The sequence below is a fragment of the Amblyomma mixtum genome, chromosome 5, assembly GCF_055824585.1.
Source record: "Amblyomma mixtum isolate Tamu chromosome 5, ASM5582458v1, whole genome shotgun sequence".
Taxonomy (NCBI): Eukaryota; Metazoa; Arthropoda; class Arachnida; order Ixodida; family Ixodidae; genus Amblyomma; species Amblyomma mixtum.
This window is the reverse complement of record NC_143016.1, coordinates 78,947,037-78,966,602: the sequence shown is the minus strand read 5'-3', so window position 1 is coordinate 78,966,602 and position 19,566 is coordinate 78,947,037. Positions and strand designations below refer to the sequence as shown.

General features: G+C 42.8%; 1 protein-coding gene across 1 annotated transcript; it reads right to left on the bottom strand.

Moving 5' to 3' along the window:
* Positions 1 to 158: 158 nt before the first annotated feature.
* Positions 159 to 19,486, bottom strand: LOC149342750 (fanconi-associated nuclease 1-like). Its single transcript, XM_089545223.1, has 15 exons — positions 18,305 to 19,486; positions 18,012 to 18,152; positions 17,749 to 17,950; positions 16,812 to 16,940; positions 16,628 to 16,726; positions 15,254 to 15,388; positions 15,052 to 15,196; positions 12,001 to 12,081; positions 10,579 to 10,743; positions 9,150 to 9,291; positions 7,062 to 7,261; positions 6,236 to 6,328; positions 1,103 to 1,231; positions 444 to 549; positions 159 to 297 (listed from the first exon to the last, which is right to left on the bottom strand). Exons 1-15 carry the CDS (start codon positions 19,146 to 19,148, stop codon positions 221 to 223), a joined length of 2,688 nt encoding a protein of 895 aa, XP_089401349.1. The 5' UTR covers positions 19,149 to 19,486; the 3' UTR covers positions 159 to 220.
* Between the last annotated feature and the right edge of the window lie 80 nt (positions 19,487 to 19,566).

Genomic DNA, 19,566 nt, shown 5'->3' with positions numbered 1-19,566 from the left:
CAGTTATAGGAGTATAAGTCAGTCATAGTATAACCCAGTTATAGGAGTATAAGTTGGTCTTTCCAACCACTTGAAAATGCTCTGAAGGCAAAACAACAAGCACTCTAAGCCATAGCCTTTGCAAGCATGGTGAAGTAACGAAGTCATGAGGCTGTTACAAAAATCAAGCTGTATATTACACAATGCAACTTGCAAAAGGCACTTTCAGATGGCATTCAATTCAGTCCATTTTCTCTGAGCATTCTCTCTCATCTGCTCCATTCTTCTTTCTCTTCTGTAACCTTTTGGAGCTTGTTGCTGAAAGTTGGAGAAAAGATTTTTCACATACGGTCATTACAGTCATACCACACACAGTCGTCAGATCGAGGCATCGTGTACTTTTGGCCAGTCTTCAGCTGCCTCTGTTATGACATATGAAACATCCAAGCCAGAGGAAAGCTCACCTGTGACGCGACAGACTTCGCAGTCCACACCCAGAGCCAAGAGCTCGCGTAGCCAAACAACCTGCTTTGGGGACAGTGTGTCCCCAGGTCCTTTCACTTCTGCTGCCTTGATGCACAGAAAAAAAAATAAGTACGTCAAAAAAGATGCATAGACTAAAAATCACGAAAAGAAGAAGCAGATGCAACCGTCCCCAGCACACAAATACTTTGTCGTACCAAAAGCCGTGCAGTTTTTTTAAAATTTCTTGATTCTAGATAGAGGTCCGCAAAAAATGTGCTGGACAAAGTAAAAATCAAATGTACTAGTAATGTAGAACACTGAAGCTCTCCAGACATTTGCTTTAAAAAACTAAAAAGCCGCCATGGTGGCTCAGCGGTTATGGTGTTCGGCTGCTGACCCAAAAGACACTGGTTCGATCCTGGCTGCAGTGGTCACATTTTGATGGTGACGAAATGCTAGAAGCCCATGTACTGTGCATTGTCAGAGCACATATTAAAAAACCCCAGATGGTCGAAACTATCCAGAGCCCTCCTTTACGGTGTCCCTCGTAGCTTCAGCCGCCTTGGGACATTAAACCTGATAAACTACACTAAAAAAAACCGCAAAGATCTCTGCCACTACTCTGTGCAACAGGCATAAAAGCAGAAACATCCTTCACCTTAGCCTTGTTCGTCTCTGGGTTCCAAACAAGCAAGTCTGGGAGGCCGCTGCGACGATGACGAAACTGACGAGCCAGCAGCTCGCAGACTCTTGAAAGCACAGTGGGGCCCAGACAACGTACTATTTCCTGCACGTGTCACGCCACTGACAACTACCATCTTGAAAACACTTTGGCAATGTGTTTGAATTTACTACACAATCACATAAAATAAAGAAGGCTGAAATGGTGCCATGCCAAAAAAATAACTTTAGTGCACATCAAGGTGGAATAGAGCCTGAAGAACATGAAGCCCTTCATACTATGTTGCTACACAATCAGTTGGAAAATTTTCGTTACACATGACCCTTAAAGCTCAAGCAAGGATCAGAACACCTCCTCACGTGGGTGAACATTAAAATATAATGTGCTCTGGTTCAAAGAAATGGTGCGTCTTCCATCACGACTCGAGAGTGCACATCCCAGCTCCACAAACTGCATTACACTAATATGGGACCTGGCGCTCTTTACCTAGCCTATAACTATCCCAAGGTTGCAGGATTGAATTCCGGCCACAGCAGCCAAATTTTGATGGAGGCAGTGTGGTGTGTGATGCCGGCACACGCGAAAGAACTCCAGATGGTATAAACCAACCGAGAGACAGCGTTCTTCATGGCCTAGGTGTCGCTTCAGGACATTAAAGGGACAGTGAGGAGAGCACTATTAATATCTTTTTTATAGCAAAATCCGATAGTCCGGCATGTCATCGCTTTGTTGCCACTTGGCCGGCAGCGAAAGATGCGTTTATTTCTAAGAAATTTGGATTCGAAGTTGAAAAAGTTTTTCCCGCCGCTCTGATTCAAACTTGGGATTCTCCTATGACGACACAGGACTAAGTGACGTGAAACATGACGTGAACATGACGTAACGCAGACTCCGTGATTTCTGGCTGCCAGCAGTGCGGCCTAGCAGCAGCCAAAAAGAAAGCTACCGCCGGCTGCACGTTGAAGACATCTATCGGATATTGCGGCCGTCGCTACAGTCGCTTCGCTTACGTTTGCACTGGCGTTTTGCCAGCGTTACGATGGACCTCGTTCTCGAAGCCTTCAACGAAGTTCTCGCAAATAGACACCTTTAGCATACCGTGTACCTTGTTACCACTAGCGGAACACCGGGAGCCGGTGAGCAGGCCGGTGGTCCCGATGATTCAGGCGCGCGCGTAGCTGCCGGGCTCGTGGCGCCATCTGGCGACGTCAAGGAGATTTGTGCATGCATTGGCTGTGCCTCAGTGATTTGTGGCGTCTCGGGTCCTAGAGTTGCTAGAACCTTTGGTTCTAGCAACACTGCTTTGTCCTATGACGTCAGCACGCTTGTACTTGCGAGTTTGGCCTGTGGCAGCGATACCTGTATTTTGGTTCTTGCTCTTTTCTACGTTACAAGAGCTTTGTTGTCAGTATGAGTGGCGTTTTTGTAATCAGGAGCTGGTATTCTGTCGATACAAGCCAACTTCAATTTCTCCTCAGTGTCCCTTTAAACCCCATATACTACAGTTAAAGCCCATCAATAATTTGACGGGACTGGCAAAAAATGTCCGAAGTAAGTGAACGTCAGATTATCAGGGGCACAGGTAAAAACCGCCACAAAGTGTCCCACATCAACACACCTTTGTTTCCTGATAAGAACTGTAATCACTGATTGCTTGGTGTGAGAAATTTGCGTGGAAATAACTTCCTGCACATCCGCCTGATGGTGTAGTGTGCACATACTGTCAGATGGCTCAACACACATGTACTCTCGCACACCAGGAGAATCAACAACCTCGCCCCCCCTCCCGCACAAATACCCTGCAAAAAAAAAAAGAAGCACACTCTGCTTACGTGCACAGGACATGATGTAAAATGATTACAGGCTCTGCGATAACATGAACATTCACAGCACAGTCCTCAAAGTGCATGCAACAAAAACAAAGAAAATGGCAGAGAACTGCACAAAATGAAGCACTGTGTTTACCTTCCTCAATAATTGTGGCTATGTGTACAATGCCTCTGCATGTCGGGTTGACACAAGCTTGACTCTTGCTATAGTGGCGAGATAACTGAGTCACCACCTCATGCCTGGTGCCCTGTGCACATGTGATATCCGCCGGCCGTCCAAATTAAACCGAGGTCTAATTTCTTTGATTTAATAAGTTTCATGCCATAGAAGAGTGCATATTTTTTACATAACAGGGTGTCCGAATTATCCAGTTCTCTGAATTAAGGGGGGATTGAATTAATTAGGTTGTACTGTACTACTACTAATGGTGGAGTGACACAGGGTCAGAGGCTCCGCCCCTGTATTTTTCCTTCCATTGCCAAGAAAGGCTATTACCAAGTGTATTATTCCTACAGTTCACATGTGAACAAATGCTTCATTATTTGTGAAAAAAGGAACTGACCCAAGAAACTTTCCGGCACAGTGCCACTGGCACAGCAAGTGATACCAGACTGCACAAATCAGCATGCAGAAGTGTTGGTTTGGCACACCCAAACATAGAAAGAAAGAAGAAAGTCAGGCTACCCGAGCCTGAAATGTATTCGCAGGGTTAGTCCAGCATGCTCGCATGAGCTCTCGGAAATGCCAAGCTTCTCGGCCTTTTGATGAGGCAGTGGTGCTGGGTTAAATTCAGGGAAACAGTGTTGCAAAGCTGACTCGGCAATCTGAGCTTGGGATCTTCCAAGGAACTCAGTATTTAAGCTCAACATTAAGAATATATCATTTAAAATTAATGTAATTGAAGCTAAGTGAAAGACTGCCTTTTTTTACTCTGCAGTTCACAAACAAAAAAGTATGCAGGAGCGAATCTAAGAAGCCAGAACTCTATGGCTGGCACAAGAACAATGCTACAGTCAAAGTGGCTGTAAAGAAAACTAACAAAAAATACTTGAGGTACATGTGTTGAAGTCAACTGTGTCAAAAAGATGTGCTACACTGAACGGCAAGTGCTGCACTAATATCATTTCATAATATGGAAGGAAAAGTTAGCTTTTCCTTCTCGTTAGTCCATTATTTAGTGTGTTTGTATATACATATATATATATATATATTGTCACGTGGCGGCCAGCCAAAGAATCAGGCGTGATGAACGATGGACAAGAGATGATTTAATGGCCGCTGGCCTAGCGCGAGCGCTCCGTCCCGCGCCATTGCCAGCTTCGTCTTTGTCTCAATATATACATTTAGAGTAAGTAAAAGTAAGTTAGTAAAACATCAGTTTTTTAATAACTAGCAATGCTGTGCAAACCAGCTTCTAAGCCTATTCCAGCCTGAAATTGGCACTCATCATAAAAGAAAAGAAATGAAACTTAACTTGAATCCATTATAGTCGAATACAACTTAAGTCTGCAGTGAAGCTCCGCCAACATTCAGGACCGCCACACAGAATTCCTCCACGACAAAAAAGTAGTCCATAGTTAAAACTTTCCTTGCTGCCTAAGCAAGAAGCTGATCACAAGAAAAAAATTATAAGCTCTAGACTTCTGATATCTGGATTGTTTAATTAAAAAAGTGATTTCGTTGACAGTTGTGATTGACTAGAGGAGTAATACAGGATGTGGATCATGGCCTAGTGTCAACTGCTGCTGTATGTTAAGTTGTATCCTACTATAGTTGATATGTTAGAGAAAAAAGCATGGAATGTTTTAGTGAAATTGTTGGCATAGAAATAGAATTTTGGTTGTACTACTTAAACGCAAAAACAGGTCACAAGTATTGAAAAAAATTTTGTTTTTATGAGAAAATTTTGTGCATGGTTCAGCCATCAAATGCCATAGCCACTGGCCCAGCCGCTCATGGATGGATAGTAATATAGGTAAACGCAACTGCAGTGGTATGCAAACTCTTATTTTTTACAACTGCCTTATTTTTTTGCTTCATTCTGTGTGTGTGTGTGTGTGCATGCATGCATGTGTATGTAAGTTCCTCTACACATTTCACACTTCAGTTGAAATAAAAATGCACAGGTGATTATACTAGGCGATGTGAGAAATCTCAGCTAGCACCACTGTCTATACGTTTCACTTTCTGCACTGAACGCCTTTTTATCACTTACCGTATTTTCCGGTGTATAAGACGCGGCTTTTTTTCAAAAATTTTGCTGGTGCGTCCTATACAATGGTGCGTCTTATATGCGAATTTTTCGGTTCTTTTTTTTTGCGAGTTCAGAAGTTACTCACGTTCATGTTCAAGTTTTTCCTCCGAAAAAATATCACTACTAATAACGCGGTTGTAACACAGTTAATACTTCAATACCGGGACGGCCGTGCGCAACTTTTGTAGGTGAACTTTATCATGAAACGGCGGGGATGCCGACTTCCGGGATCATAAACATATGGTTGTTTCAGAGGCCCCAAGCAAAAGTAATGTGAAATGCCAAAAGTTGGCGACAATCGCGCTTCTCGCCATTGTCAAGAAAAGCTAAGACAAGCCGGCGTTCTTTTTTAGTCAACCTTTGCAACATTGCTCTGTAGTGCGAAGAGAATGTTTCAGCCGCGTTGCCTCCAGAAACGGGCGAACTTTTTGATAGCGCATCTGAAGATGAAGACTTCGAAGGTTTTAAGTAAAAATAAAATGTTGTATGGATCTAAGGAGAGTTCTTTCGTTTTCTTTCTTTTTTGCTAAAACATGGGCGGCTATGGCGCGAGTGTTGCCTTTTTCGGTCACTTAGTGTTCCTTAACAACTTCTCACAGGTACGGTGCATTTCGCAATGGTCGCGCAAGCGTGTTTAATTAAGCCTCGCTAGCATAACTGGGTAAATTGGGGTGCGTTTTATACACGGGTGCGTCTCATATATCAAATTTTCAATGACAACCTGCATTTATAGCGGGTGCGTCTTATACAAGGGTGCATCTTATACACAGGAAAATACGGTATATGAATCTGATTTTGCTATAGACTTCTGAAGGGTGCCCTGGAGGAGGCATCTTCCGGAGGTTTTTTCTCTCACATATGCACATACACATACACACGCACTCACACAGGTACATGCAGACAGACAATGGGTTGGATGCTTTCTACTGTCGGCACAAAGTAGTACTGCGACAGTGTGATCTGTACTGAAGCAGTAGACTTCGTGTGCCACTCTTGCAAATGCATGAGCCAATGACTCTGGGTACCTGGATGTCAGTGCAGCTGAACCAGTCCCACTGCACTAAGCTGGACTTCCCGCAGTGGGCGCCATAGGTAGCTGCAACCTTCTCCTCAAGTTCCTGTAAAAATAGGCATAATTGATTTCAGAACACCCTGGATAGTCAACTCTCAATAATAAACTCAAAGGTCACCAAAAATTTGTTTCAAATATTCGGAGTTCCAATTAAAAGAAGCCCTTTCGTAAAAATACACCTGAAGCTGATGGGATCAAACCTTCAGTTTAAACTGGCAGTGTGAATTAATGATTGACCCTGACGAGCAAATGGTTGACATTTAGATGGCTCATTCAACTAATCCAAGAATGGTAAGCCATTTAAGGGCAAATATTTTTAGCCACTGAGAATGTGGAACTCTATTTACTATATCTTTCATGTGAAATAAAATTTTTAGACACATCAAACTGTGGACACCTTAAAATATCTGAAAAATATGATGTTACTATATTCAAATGTTGAGTATTGCAACAAACATTCGTTTCAAAAAGTCACTTGTATGCTAACGATCAGAGAAGAAAGAAAGAATATTTACAGAGTTTCAAGTATGCATAAGTATTCCATTTTTTTATACTCGGGGTACTAACAACGGTAGGCAGAAGTTAATTTAAATATAAAGTTTAATATATAGACTGATTTAAGAAATACATACATCGTTTAACATGAGCTTTGAGGTCACCATCTTTTAAAGATAGAGCCAAGAAAATTGCAGGTCTACAATTCTGAGCTCAGGCAGATACAAATGCCCTCAAATGACTGCCACCTAACTGCTCCACTTTTCCAGAGTTGTCACTATTACCTGTATTGTGCTTTCTGAGATAGCCTTGAATGCTTTCAGGAAGTGCTCTTCCCGGTTCGCAAAGAAGCAATCTGAGTGAAGGTCCAAAGGCAGGGCCTGGTATGCAGATCGAAACGCATCTGGTACACCACTGACGTAGATCACATCCCAGCAGAGAAGGCCAAAAAGCGCACGAAATGTAGAGCCTTCACCATGGACCCCTAGAGGAAACACACAAAATGAAAGAACCCTAGAGGTATCTGCAGAGCACAAACAGATCATCAGAAAAACATTTAAAATGTAAAAGACAACAAACCTTCGCATTTCAAGAAATGTCACCTTTTGCCAGAGCTGCCAAAGGGCGTGGACAAAGGTAAAAACCACCTCAGTAAAAAAAAACTGAAGGTAGACAAAGAGAGGCGCATTTGCATTGCTACAGCACTAAAAAACGCACCTTGCCATTTCGGTATATTTTCCACGAACATAACAAACAATGAATGCAGTATGATATCATAACTAAGTTGTATCTTGGTGCTTGGTAGCCTGACAGGACCATGCGATGTTTGAGGAGTGGGATAAAGGCATGGACCAGTAATGATATTCTTACCAAAATTGTTCACTGAAGATTCATAGTGTTCTTGTACATCTGCCATTAAAAATGGCTCAGCTTACCCCACGAACATCCATCCCTGGCACTCATGCCATCCGGATGGTGTCGCATGAACAGCAAATTAGGCACCGAAAAATTTTGACCAGGACCCTGCTGATCCAGGGGCTAGAACACATTGCACTGCATTGCAATACTTTCAGTTATACTATTAGTTTTTAAGCTTAGAAAGTTGGGCTAGTTGGTTGCTAGTACTATTGTGAGACATTCCAGCGGCTAAAAAGACAAGGACGAAGGTCTGAACTTCAAGAACTGAACTTCAACCAGTTGAAGTCCGGCGTTCGTCCTGTCGTGTCTACCTTCGTCCTTGTCTTTTTAGCCGCTGGAATGTCTCACAATACTATTGGTCACCACCATCTCACAATCATAGGATTCAAAACAGTGAATGCAAGTGTGCCATGTTGGATTATTTGATCACCACTATGTACAGATGCAGATAAAAGTAACTGGAGCATGCTACTGTCTACCAACATTTTTCATGCATTGGTTAATTGAAATTGCGAGCTATGACATGTGTATGCTGTTAATGGAAGTTAGTGCACTTTCTCATGGACAAATAATCTTTCTTGATCACCAATAGTGATTACATTTAGAACAGAATAGCGTGCTCTGCTCGCTTATGTCCGCATCTGTACTACTCACTGTGGACATGGATATGCTTGATTTCTCAAGATAAACAGCATAAGGTACATGAACATAAGGGAGCATACTTCCCTTACATAGATAACTTCCCCCTTCCTTGCTTCGCTTTCAGCAGAACATTGCTGAGACATAACAATCTTGCATTTCATGAACAAGTAGAAATGCAGTTCCTACTCAGCTTGTCATGTAAGCAGTTCCTCCTGTTTCAAGCACACTAAAAACTGCTGGTCAGATGTTTAGGGGAATCCCCCAAGGTGGAGTAGATTTGTAATAAGGGAGTAATTACTCATTGACATCCACCCAGAAGAAACAGACACTGCAGTGGTGGTTCCTAGTTATGAATATCGTAAAAGGCCCTATCTACAATTTAATGACAGTATTTTGTCAGTCATTGCACCCACACGAAGGTGTCATCTGCAGCCCTCGGGTCTGATAATCTGTCCCAGAATAAAGAACTGTTGTCTTCAAACTGTACCTTGCCTTCATAAACATAAGAAGCTACCTGCACTTGTAATGCCTTTTTTACCATTCTACAGTGGCTTGGTGATTATGGTGTTTTGCTACAGAACACAAGTCCGTGTTTGAATCCAGTCAAGGCAGCTGCAATTCAATGGTGAAATGCAAAAATGCTTGTGTACCGAGATTTCAGAGCAAGCTAAGAACCTCAGGCAATCGACATTAATATGGAGCCCTCCACTACAGGATGCCTGATAAACCAGAGTGAACCTCCAGTGCATGAAGTCCATTACATTAATGCTTTTACATTTTAACACACTTCACCGGCCAGAATGTTAGGTTACCTTTAGGGTATCCTTGCATGCTGTAGTGTCGCAGTGCCACCTCTTCAACAGAGATGACTTCCATTGTGCTCCCATCTCGCGCAGCAAAAAGATTGGTCCGCCCCGGCACCATGCGCTCAGCCAGCTGACCCTCAATCTCCACCTGAAATGGCAAAACCACACCGGTGCACTCCAAGTGCGGCCCACGACAATGCTCTCTCTTTGTCTATGGAGGCGGCCAACAGCAAAGCACATGTGCAGAAACAACCTGTGATGTTGAACTAGCTGACAAAGGTTAGGCAATTCTAAAACGGAAATGATGAAAAGTAGGGCTCTGGCAATTTTACAAACTCTAATAAAGGGACCCCAAATATGGTGCAAACATTAGAAGCTGAACTGAGATTTCCACATTACCTCATCGTCAGGCATAGTCGCAAAATGTTTACTGCATAAATTTCAATGCCATGCAGCAAACTAAACAAAGGAACTCAGCAGTTCCATGCTTGACACCACTCTCAACAGTTGTACTTCGTCACCATCAGCCTAGCTACGCCCATTGCAGGACAAAAGCCTCTCCCATATCTCTGCAATTAACCCTGCCCTGTGCCAGCTGCAGCCCCGTTTTCCTCACAAACTTCCTAATCTCATCCACCCACCTGAGTTTCTGCCACATTCTGCTACGCTTGCCTTCTCTTGAAATTCAGTCCGTTGCCCTTTATGACCACCAGTTATCTTGCCTTCGCATTACATGCCCTGCTCTTGCCTATCTCTTCTTCTCGGTTTCGACTATGATGTCATTAACTCGCACTTGTTCCCTGACCCACTCTGCTCTCTTCCTGTCTCAACGTCACACCTACAATTTTCCTTTACAAACCTCGCTGCGTACTACGCCTCCAGCAAAAGATTGGTTTTGCCGGTAAATTGTCTAATATTGAAAGCAATCTAGTTTGCATGCTACCTAATTGACCCTTTCACTCGAAACCCTCTAAAGAGTGATACTTAAAGCTCCCAGGGGTAGGCAAACTTTGAGTTCCGTGATAAAATTTGTTATGGTTTCATTAATTTATTTAAAAACTCACAGAACACCACACCAGCGCATCTCATGCTTAATAGACTCAACAACACTGGCTAGCACCCCACAGCTATTATTGTTCACTGGGCCCTCTACAAAAGCGTTCTACCATGTCGCCTGCAATAGCTGACACATCATCATCATCATCAGCCTGACTACGCCCACTGCAGGGCAAAGGCCTCTCCCATGTCTCTCTCCAATTAACCCTGTCCTGCGCCAGCCGCGGCCGCCATATTCCCGCAAATTTCTTAATCTCATCCGCCCACCTAATTTTCTGCCGCCCCCTGCTACGTTTGCCTTCTCTTGGAATCCACTCCGTTACCCTTAAGCTGTTAAACATCAGTTAACCTTTCTTTATATGGGTAAATGTGGATTCACCTGTGGAAGTGCGTCCCATTTCTCCAACTTCAAGAGTGATTCTAATGTAGGTGACACGTTCTTGGGCATCTTGACCGCTAATCGATTCGCCCGAGTCACCAGGGCATGACGGGCAGCAGGGCTGATGCTGGGATCGTCCAAGGCTTCGTGCAGAACTTTCAAGGCCTGCAGTAGGTTCCCACCATTGGGAAAATTTTAATGACGTTTCACAGGCATAAGTGAACTCATCCAACAGCTAACACGTAATGACAATGCAAACCCCTTCTGGCTGAACATGTTACTATTTCGAGTTCTGTTCTGCTCAAGACAATCACAAAAAGAGATCCATGGGTTAACCTGAACATGTTGCGGAGCATATCATGCTTATTTTTCTTTGCTGCTTTGGCCCACTACAATTCCATTCATTTCTCCTCCTTCACAGCTCGATGCAGATGCAGAGAGAGAATTCAGAGGACATAATTAGGACCCTTAGCTTACCATTCTGTGGTCCCACAAAAAATCGCGGATTTGTGTATATTCCGCAGAATCTAGAATTGGCAGCCAAATTCTCATTTTTTGATACCACTGATGTTACGAACATCAGTAGGAACGACATAACTATGGAAAAATGACTTATTTACCTTATCTACACAAACATACCATGAGGAAGAGTATGAGGCCTCAGGAAAATTTTAAAAGAAATATGATTAAAAAGAAATCCCGAACAGTTCAGGCTAACTATAGATGAAAGCGGACCAGCTGCAGATCAGGTTTCTACCAGCAAAAAAGAATGCAGTTTGCAAGCGTGCCTGGACTTCGTCAAGAATAGCTTAGCTGCTGAGAGGCAAGTGTACTTGCTCGAGAATTCGAGAAAACTGCTCGAGAACTGAAATCGAGTGACAGGGACCTTCTACAGTTTCATTCTATGCAAGACAAAAAAGGTGCAGATTTTGACATCCTGTCTTTCTAGGCTGGATTGGAAGAAATGACCCAACATTCTCTTCCATTGCATTGCTCTCAAACATTTACCTATCACAATCAACTCTACTGATGCACGGGGATCTTTCAGTCGTTATGGAGTTCTGGTATCAAACAAGCACCACTGTTCGAGTGAAGATAATGGAAACATCACTTGATGCGCTGAGTTCCAACAGCCATCTTCAATTTTAGAAGAGGGACCTCTGCAGCATGTAAGGCATGTGCTCAAAAAATAAATTAGCATGTTTCTTTCATGCATGTTACACTTGCCAATTAATTTTGAGGATTCTTAATTCTGCATCCGCAGAATGTCATATATTCTTTGCTCTGCATCCAAAAAATTTAGAATTTTCCACCGCATAAAGTTAGGGGCCTTACACATAATATGCGTTCTCTTTTGAATTTTTTTTTTCAGCAATGTTACTGGATAAGTAAAGATATAATCAGCATGCAAAACAACTGTACCTCATTGGGCTTTCCAAGGTGAACTTCCAAGTTGAGCGCCAGCCGATCCCACCAATGACCTCTGCGGCTCTGGCAGTACAGCTGCAAAATGAATTTTTTGCACGTGATATCAGCTAGCTGACACTTTCATTGAGATAACTGCAGTTTCAGTAGTGTGGTAATGAACTGTCATAAAATGCCAACTTTCTAATTTCCCTTGAGAGTCTAAGACTGTCTGTTTGACTAGAATAGGGGTTCTCAAACTCGGTTCTATGGAACCCTTGAGTTCCTTGGAGAACTTTTTGGTTTCCCCGTGTACCTAAATTCATGCATGCCTAAATTGCACCCTTTCCTTTACATGCTTTATTTTGAGACTAATCACACTGTAACTACTTACTGCAGAAAATGCAGGCAGTCATCATTAATCAGTTTTGGTCATTTTATTTAGAGGCTGCACCTGCGTGTTCTTATTTGCATAAATATTAAGCAGGAAGGGTCACGAGACAGGGCACATGGGTTCCTCGGTACCCTTTGATACCAATGGTGCTACCACAGGCCTTTTTGAAAAGACTAGAACCCTTGGACTAGAACGACAATTAAATTGTTCAAAACCAGCAAACAAAAGCAACACTCACTGCGAATTACTGCCCAAATACATTCCTTTTGCGATGTGCAAGCACTCAGCACAAAGAAAAGGAACAAATTACGAGCAGACATGCATAGAACAGCAAGCACATGGCACAGCAACTTGTTTTTCTATGTCATGACTCTTGCTTCCCAAAAATTTTTCTGAATAAGATTTTTTAACTACTTTACTGATAACTCCCCAGGACAACCAATTTATCGATTACTATATAATTAAAACATATTCAACATTTAGTTTATTAAAATATGTAATGCGCTTACACACAATTTGTGATATACTAAATTAAGTTCATACTTTTTCCCAGTCTGTACATGAGGGGATTTGACTAAGTTCATTCAGGCATTACTCCAATCTTAACAATTATTGGTCACCATTCATACACATTCATTCACAAGCAAAAGAAAACATTTTTTAAGGATTACACAGTCACTGAGTAAAAATGACAGATAAATGAAATGATTACCTTAGGAATATCAGCAGACATTTATAAAAATCTTTGACAAATTTAACCATCGCACCATTCTTTGAAGAACTGGGAATGTGGTGTAAGGAATAAAGCCCTCAATTTGCTTTCCAGTTATCCTTGTAATTATGCACAACATTTTAGCAGTAATTCCTTGCCACCTTACATAACTGCACTGTGTGCCTCTGGAAAGCCTGCTGGCCCACTAGTGATTTAATGCTTACATGAATGATATACAGTCAAGCCCACTTATAACAATATTCAAGTGCCATGGAAATACCATTGTTATAACCAATAATTGTTATAACAGGGTTGTGCCAAAAAAGAGAAAAGATGACAAACTTCATAGCATTTATTGACAGTAAATACCCGGAGGGGTTTGATTGTTCTAATGCCTGTAAAAGCTCGTTAATTTGAACTTCAGGGGCCCGGAAAAATGTTCGCCATTCACCGATGACCAAAGCACTGCCATCACTGCACCGGTGGGAGCTTCGCGCACCTCCACGTCACAGAAATAAAGCTGGCTTTTCGCAAGTGATTCTTATGGGAAATTCAAGAATCAAGGGTGCGGTGACAGCTAACAAGAGAAAAACCGAGCTGGCTGCATGCATGCGCACTGCACCGACTGATTGGGAGTACGCATGGCACGCGTAGCCAATACAGCAATGCAGCAGCTCGCCTGACGTCATGACTTCTGCCCCTGAGACGCGTGAAATTTGTGAAGCTGGGAGCGTGGAGAAGTTAGCGAAGAACAGCGGAAGATGGGACAACGTAACCGCTGCCGGTGTCGGCTGTAGCTCAGAAAGTAGATAAAAACAAAGAAAAATGTGTCTGCGCATTTTTTTCTGTGAGCAGTGCACCCCTCAGAAACGTTAATAATGGACTGCTCCGCCATGCCTCCCTACCATGCTCCCTACTTTCTTCTGTGCATGGATCTTTTGCTCAAGCGAATGCATCCGTCATTTCTCCTGCCTGTGTATTTGCGACACGCAAGCATTCTCGGCACACCCGGTGGCACTGTTTCTGAGTGCGTGGTCACGAGTTCTTTTGCTTGCGTGGCGTCGCTGCGCCGGCGCAGTCCATTGGTCAGACCCACACGCGCACGTTTTTGTGTTGTAAGCATAGTTTTGCTCGTGTGGTTGTAGCATTTCCTTGTTTTTTTTTTCTATAATGGTTGACACTCAATTACCAGATTTAATTGTTATAACCAATAATGTGCCTTGACAGCATTGTTGTAAGCAGTTTATTTTACCATAGAACACATAGCAAAGCTGACGGTGCCACGACTGAGCATTGTTATATCCAATATATTGTTATAACCAGTATTGTTATAAGTGGGCCCGACTGTAATACATACAATACTAAAGTTTAATGCATGCAGGAAATAAAGTGTGATATATGATGTATTTTTCTCAGTATCTGACATCAGTAACTTTGTCTACAGTACTAACTAAACTGCATGCAATTTCAGTCCGTTATCAAATTCAAATGTGTAAAATATTAGTCATTTAAGAGCTATAAGCTCAACTTGTAGAGGCTATTCATTCTCAAATTTAGTGGCCATTTAATTGTTGGGTGGGCCTTGACTAAAAACTCAAATTGAGGGGAAAATATTGGTAATGCCATGCAAACAAGTAAAACAAGACAAACTTCCACAAAATAAACATGTACAGCTAAACATTAACACTGCCTTCTTTCCCAAAGAGACACAACCTCACAAGGGACACAATAACAAAACTTCGTGTTGGGCTTGTTGGTGGGACATAGTTGAAACTTGGTTCAGCGCAAAAGACAAACACAAAGAAAGGAAACGACACACACGGAGTGCTCCGTGTGTGTCGTTTCCTTTCTTTGTGTTTGTCTTTTGCGCTGAACCAAGTTTCGAGTGAGACAATCTAAGCTGAAAAAACTCCAGTGCTTGAACAAGTAATCCTCAAACAGGTGCATTGGAGGATCTACCCACTTTTTGACCAAGAAGGTCCTGAAGAACCTTGATGGCATGCCGGTGCTCCTTAAGGCGTTGCAGCACGTCAACACCCAGACAACGGCACCGCGTGTAGACACCACACATGCTGAAGTGCCTCAAGAATGGCGCCAGCTGTTGATCCCTGCAAGAGCCCCATTTGAAGAGCACTGTGACAGGACACCACTGGTGCAGGCGTCACCTTTCCTGACGCTCCAATGCATCCGTGCTTTTGGCAAGCTTCTCTATGTCGTAGAAGAGCTGCTTGGCCTTGTCCCACTTCTTTTCAGCAGTGGCCTGGATCAGCTCTGTTTCCAGGATCCTCGATGTTTCATACCTGAAGGAAGGGGTCTACATTTCAAATATGAAACATTGCAATCATGCACTCACGTAATGTGTGCAGAAACTACTGCACACACTACACGACTGCAGTCTTTGAAACCTTTACACATGAGTGAAAAGGAGTTGTGAAAGGCATTCTGATTAAAAAAAAAGATTCTTCTCTAATCAACAGCCCAACTAAATACATCAACGGCAAAGCTGTCAAGCTGCTCCAAAGGTTTTTTAAATGCCAGCCAGTACATTTTCTGATGAAGAGAGTTTGCTGATGGAAACAAGTTGAAGGTTATTTCCACTTGCTGTAATCATGTGTTAGCAAGAGAACTTCATAGTTTCTGCTGTAATACAACACTAGTCTGTGATTTGAATCACCATTGTGCTTAATGGTCAGAATCTCTCTAGTGTCCACATCACATGATGACTACAATAAGGTGGATAGTGCTGCACTACCCCTAACACAGTACTGCTACCAAAGAAAGCAATGGGTTCATATGTTCAGCATCTGTCACTATTATATTCAGATGTGATTGATTTATAAAATGAGTGATGCAAAAAAGACAAAAATATTTGGTTATTTTACTCAGCAGTATTTACGAGCTACACGTAATTATGAGCTATACATAACCTATCAGCTGCTGCTGATTCTATTTGAACTGTCAAGCACTTGTGCTGTTTTATATCAAGCTGCGCATTGTATTGTTTTATTAGCCAGTTACCATCTCTGCAAGCAGAGCAGAGGTGACCACATCTAAAAAGGTGAAATTGCGGATTGATATACAAAGTCTCCTGTATTTGGCTGATGCATTTTTAAAATTTCTCTGTACAAACTACTCTCCTATTCGCAGCCACACAGCACATACCAAGAGTATATTACGGTCTACATTGCTTGAGAAGTAATTTAACACAGTTATTTGCCAGGATTGTCTCGATCATTAAAAAACTGCTGTTGCTCGTGACTCGTGTTTGCAAAGAAACAAGCAGAGCAGTGGATTCAGCAGGTGGTACCATCTTCCAGAAAAGAAGCAACCATGCTACTTGCCCATCCACTTAGTTCGTTTGCACTTTGTGTCAGTTGCTACTTGGCTCGGCAGGTGGCGTCGCCTTTCAAATCCACTGCTCAGCTTGTTTCTCAAGAGAAAAGAGTCCCAGCCAACAACAGTTTCCTGATGATCGCAGAAAACTGAGGTAACTGCCAATGTTGCCACTATGTCTGCATATCAATATGCACAAATCCCACCTTATTAAGTCCAGCCGTGAGGAGAAAACAGCATGTGCCCTGGTGACTTGGTATTCTGGAAAGGCCATCTTGCCTGCTGCAACTAGTTGCAGGCCATACCTGCGCAAGCGGACCATATACGCTGCTTGTAGCATATTCTGAATGGGTCAGTGGCTACAGTTTAGAGGTGGAGGGCATTACTCACACTTGAGGAGTCTCTCCCGCCTCCTCCATGTCCCATGGTGTTCCCAACGAGAACAGTCTGAGTAAGCGTCTCCAAGCATCTCTTGGCTCATCACACAGTCGCCATGCAGGACCAAGGATATCTAGTGCTCTGGTGTGCATAACATTGATTCAGTGTTGACAGGGTGCAGATGTCAGACTCTGGAGCAGGTTCAATCCACAGACTCAGTGAATGTTTGTTTTCTTCAACTGTGGCACTGTTTGCCTCAGACCTGCACTATATAGAGGACTTAGAGAGCTCCAAGGTGTCCATTAAGTTCAAATTAGCATGTCCTCTTGTTTATGTGCATTAATCAGCATGAAATTACTTGTAGCACAGAAATAAAGATTAAATGAATCATCCAATGCAGAAAAGTTACAGTAATAGCATTGTCATCTTTTGTAGCCACAGTCTAAAATCCGTTACCTGCAACACAAGTTTTAGCGTACAGTATTTCTTTCGGAGTTGAAATTGAAGAACGTGTTGGTCACAAAGCAAAAATGTAAGTGCAAATATAAAACACTGCATTCAAAAGCCACCATGCTCTTTGAAATATATGCAGTTTATGTTTATGTGGAGTTTATGTTTATGTGCAGTTTATGTGAAGTTTATGTTCACAAATATAGATCTGGCTGTTTTAGCTTTCACCGAAATTGCTGACATCTCCTGCACAAAAAACCAAGCGCTGTAATACCAGCATGAATTTACCATCTTTTTTCATTTCTATTCTTCAATCAATTCAGCAATTTCTGCATTTTAATTAAGTGCAAAACCTCATTACGCAAGGAACACATCACTTCAAGACATTAAGATTAAATGGCTCTACCAAAGACAATCCTTAACTCAACTAGTGGATGCAATATGTTGACAACACCAGCAGGCGAGCTTGTTTTTAATATTCGATATAAAAGCCTCCCACCGTTTCAGTACCAGCTGCTGAAGCGATGTCTTCCTGGAGCCGAAGAGCACAGGCTGCTGTTTGCTGCAGTGGTCTAGCAATGAATCTGCGAGATTGCCTTTGCCCTGGCCACCAGTCTTCAGTTTAAACACTTGGGCTAAGGTCTTGAGCTCATAAGGTGAAAGAAGGCGGAGTGCTACGCCCAAATCCTTCAGGCTTGTTGCTGCCAATGAGCAAGTAATCATCAGTTGCATGGCATGCACATTCAAGCTTTCTGGGCTTACCGTCTTCAATGTAGCCTTTGTCTCGTAAGGCCAGAAGTACTGGGGAGATGTCACGCGCAATGTCGGGGTACCCAATCTTTGATGTCCTCCTCCACATGTGTTTTCGCTGTAGAAGTCGAGCAAGCAGCTTCTGACATTTCTCTGCCAAAAAGAAGTATCCACGATGATAAGTAAACACTGTTCTGTTAGTGGGCTTCACGATGTACACATATTTCAGAGGCTGCAAGCAAATTATAGCAAAATGATTAACAGTAGGCCATCTTACAGTGCACACTGCCAGAACCAACACTCACCGTCAGCTTCTAGGAATTCAAAAAACATATCTTGCTCTTGCTGACTGAAAAGATTCCAGTCTTCGCTATCTTTTACTGTGTTTATAATTAAAACAAGGTTGTCTAAATAGTAGGGACTCTTAGCAGCACCACCATCAGCAGATTCCTCCACTGGAGTTGACACAGTTTGGTGAGTTGAATTTGACTGCTGGCACTGAATGCTGTCACCTGCGGCTGGTTCTTTCGGCACAGGCTTCGTTACACCACCTGTCCGCACAGACACGCCACCACAGTCAGCTGTTGTTTTCACTGGGCTAGTAAAGCTTTGGGCAGCCGAATCTGAAGGTTCGCTTTCTATGCCACGTTTTTTTCGTTCTATCAGAACACTTTGCTTTAAGTGACTGACTGATCTTTCACGCTCTGCTGTTGTAAACACAGCACCAACACTCGTGGACTTTCCACGGATGCATTCCTTCCGTTTTGTATCATCTTGCGAACTTGTATCGCGCTCTACAATCGCAGACACAGCGCTAACTGCTGGTGGTCTATTTTCTTCAAACTTTTCACGGATGCATTCTTTCTGTTTCGTATCTTGCGAACTTTCCTCACTTCTTTTCGGCAGCACAACTTTCACGACTTCGACGTCACTGTCATCTCCGCTGGGCAATACTACCGAGCGGCAGAGGTCTAATTTAATCTTTTTACTTGGGCTGTTCCCACTCAACCGGGTAGTTTTATTTTTAAGTGATAGTTTTCCACCTCTTCTTCTTGTCACCGGTGTAGAAGGTTTCACGCTTTTTCCAGCTGCCTTGGTAGGGCTTGAGGAAACAAAAAAACTTGTGATTTTAGTCTGTCCAGCAGACATATTGTATCATAATTGGGCACATTTAAAGTCAGAAAAATGACTTCTAAAATTTGTGGACCTTCACCCCTTGGTTTCATCAACTAATATTAACTAAAAGCGCCAGACCGACGCTGCCGAAGCTCCAACGGCAGTGGTAAAGGAAGTCCGTAAGCCTAGCTACCAAAGGTACCGAAGGCGACGCATTCGCATGTAAAAAGCCGCCGTAAGCATTAAATCTTTACGCGATTTTGGTAACAAGAATACAGCTCATCAAACAAAAACGGCGCGAGCCGCGAGCGCAACCTCCTACCGCGCTAAATGCGTTACCATGCGCGTCACAACGAAGATATAGAGAGATGAACGAGCTAAAAGAATGAAGCCAAAGTGCTGAGAGTAGTGGTGGCGCACGCGATGTTGCCAACTCAAAACCTCGAGCAGC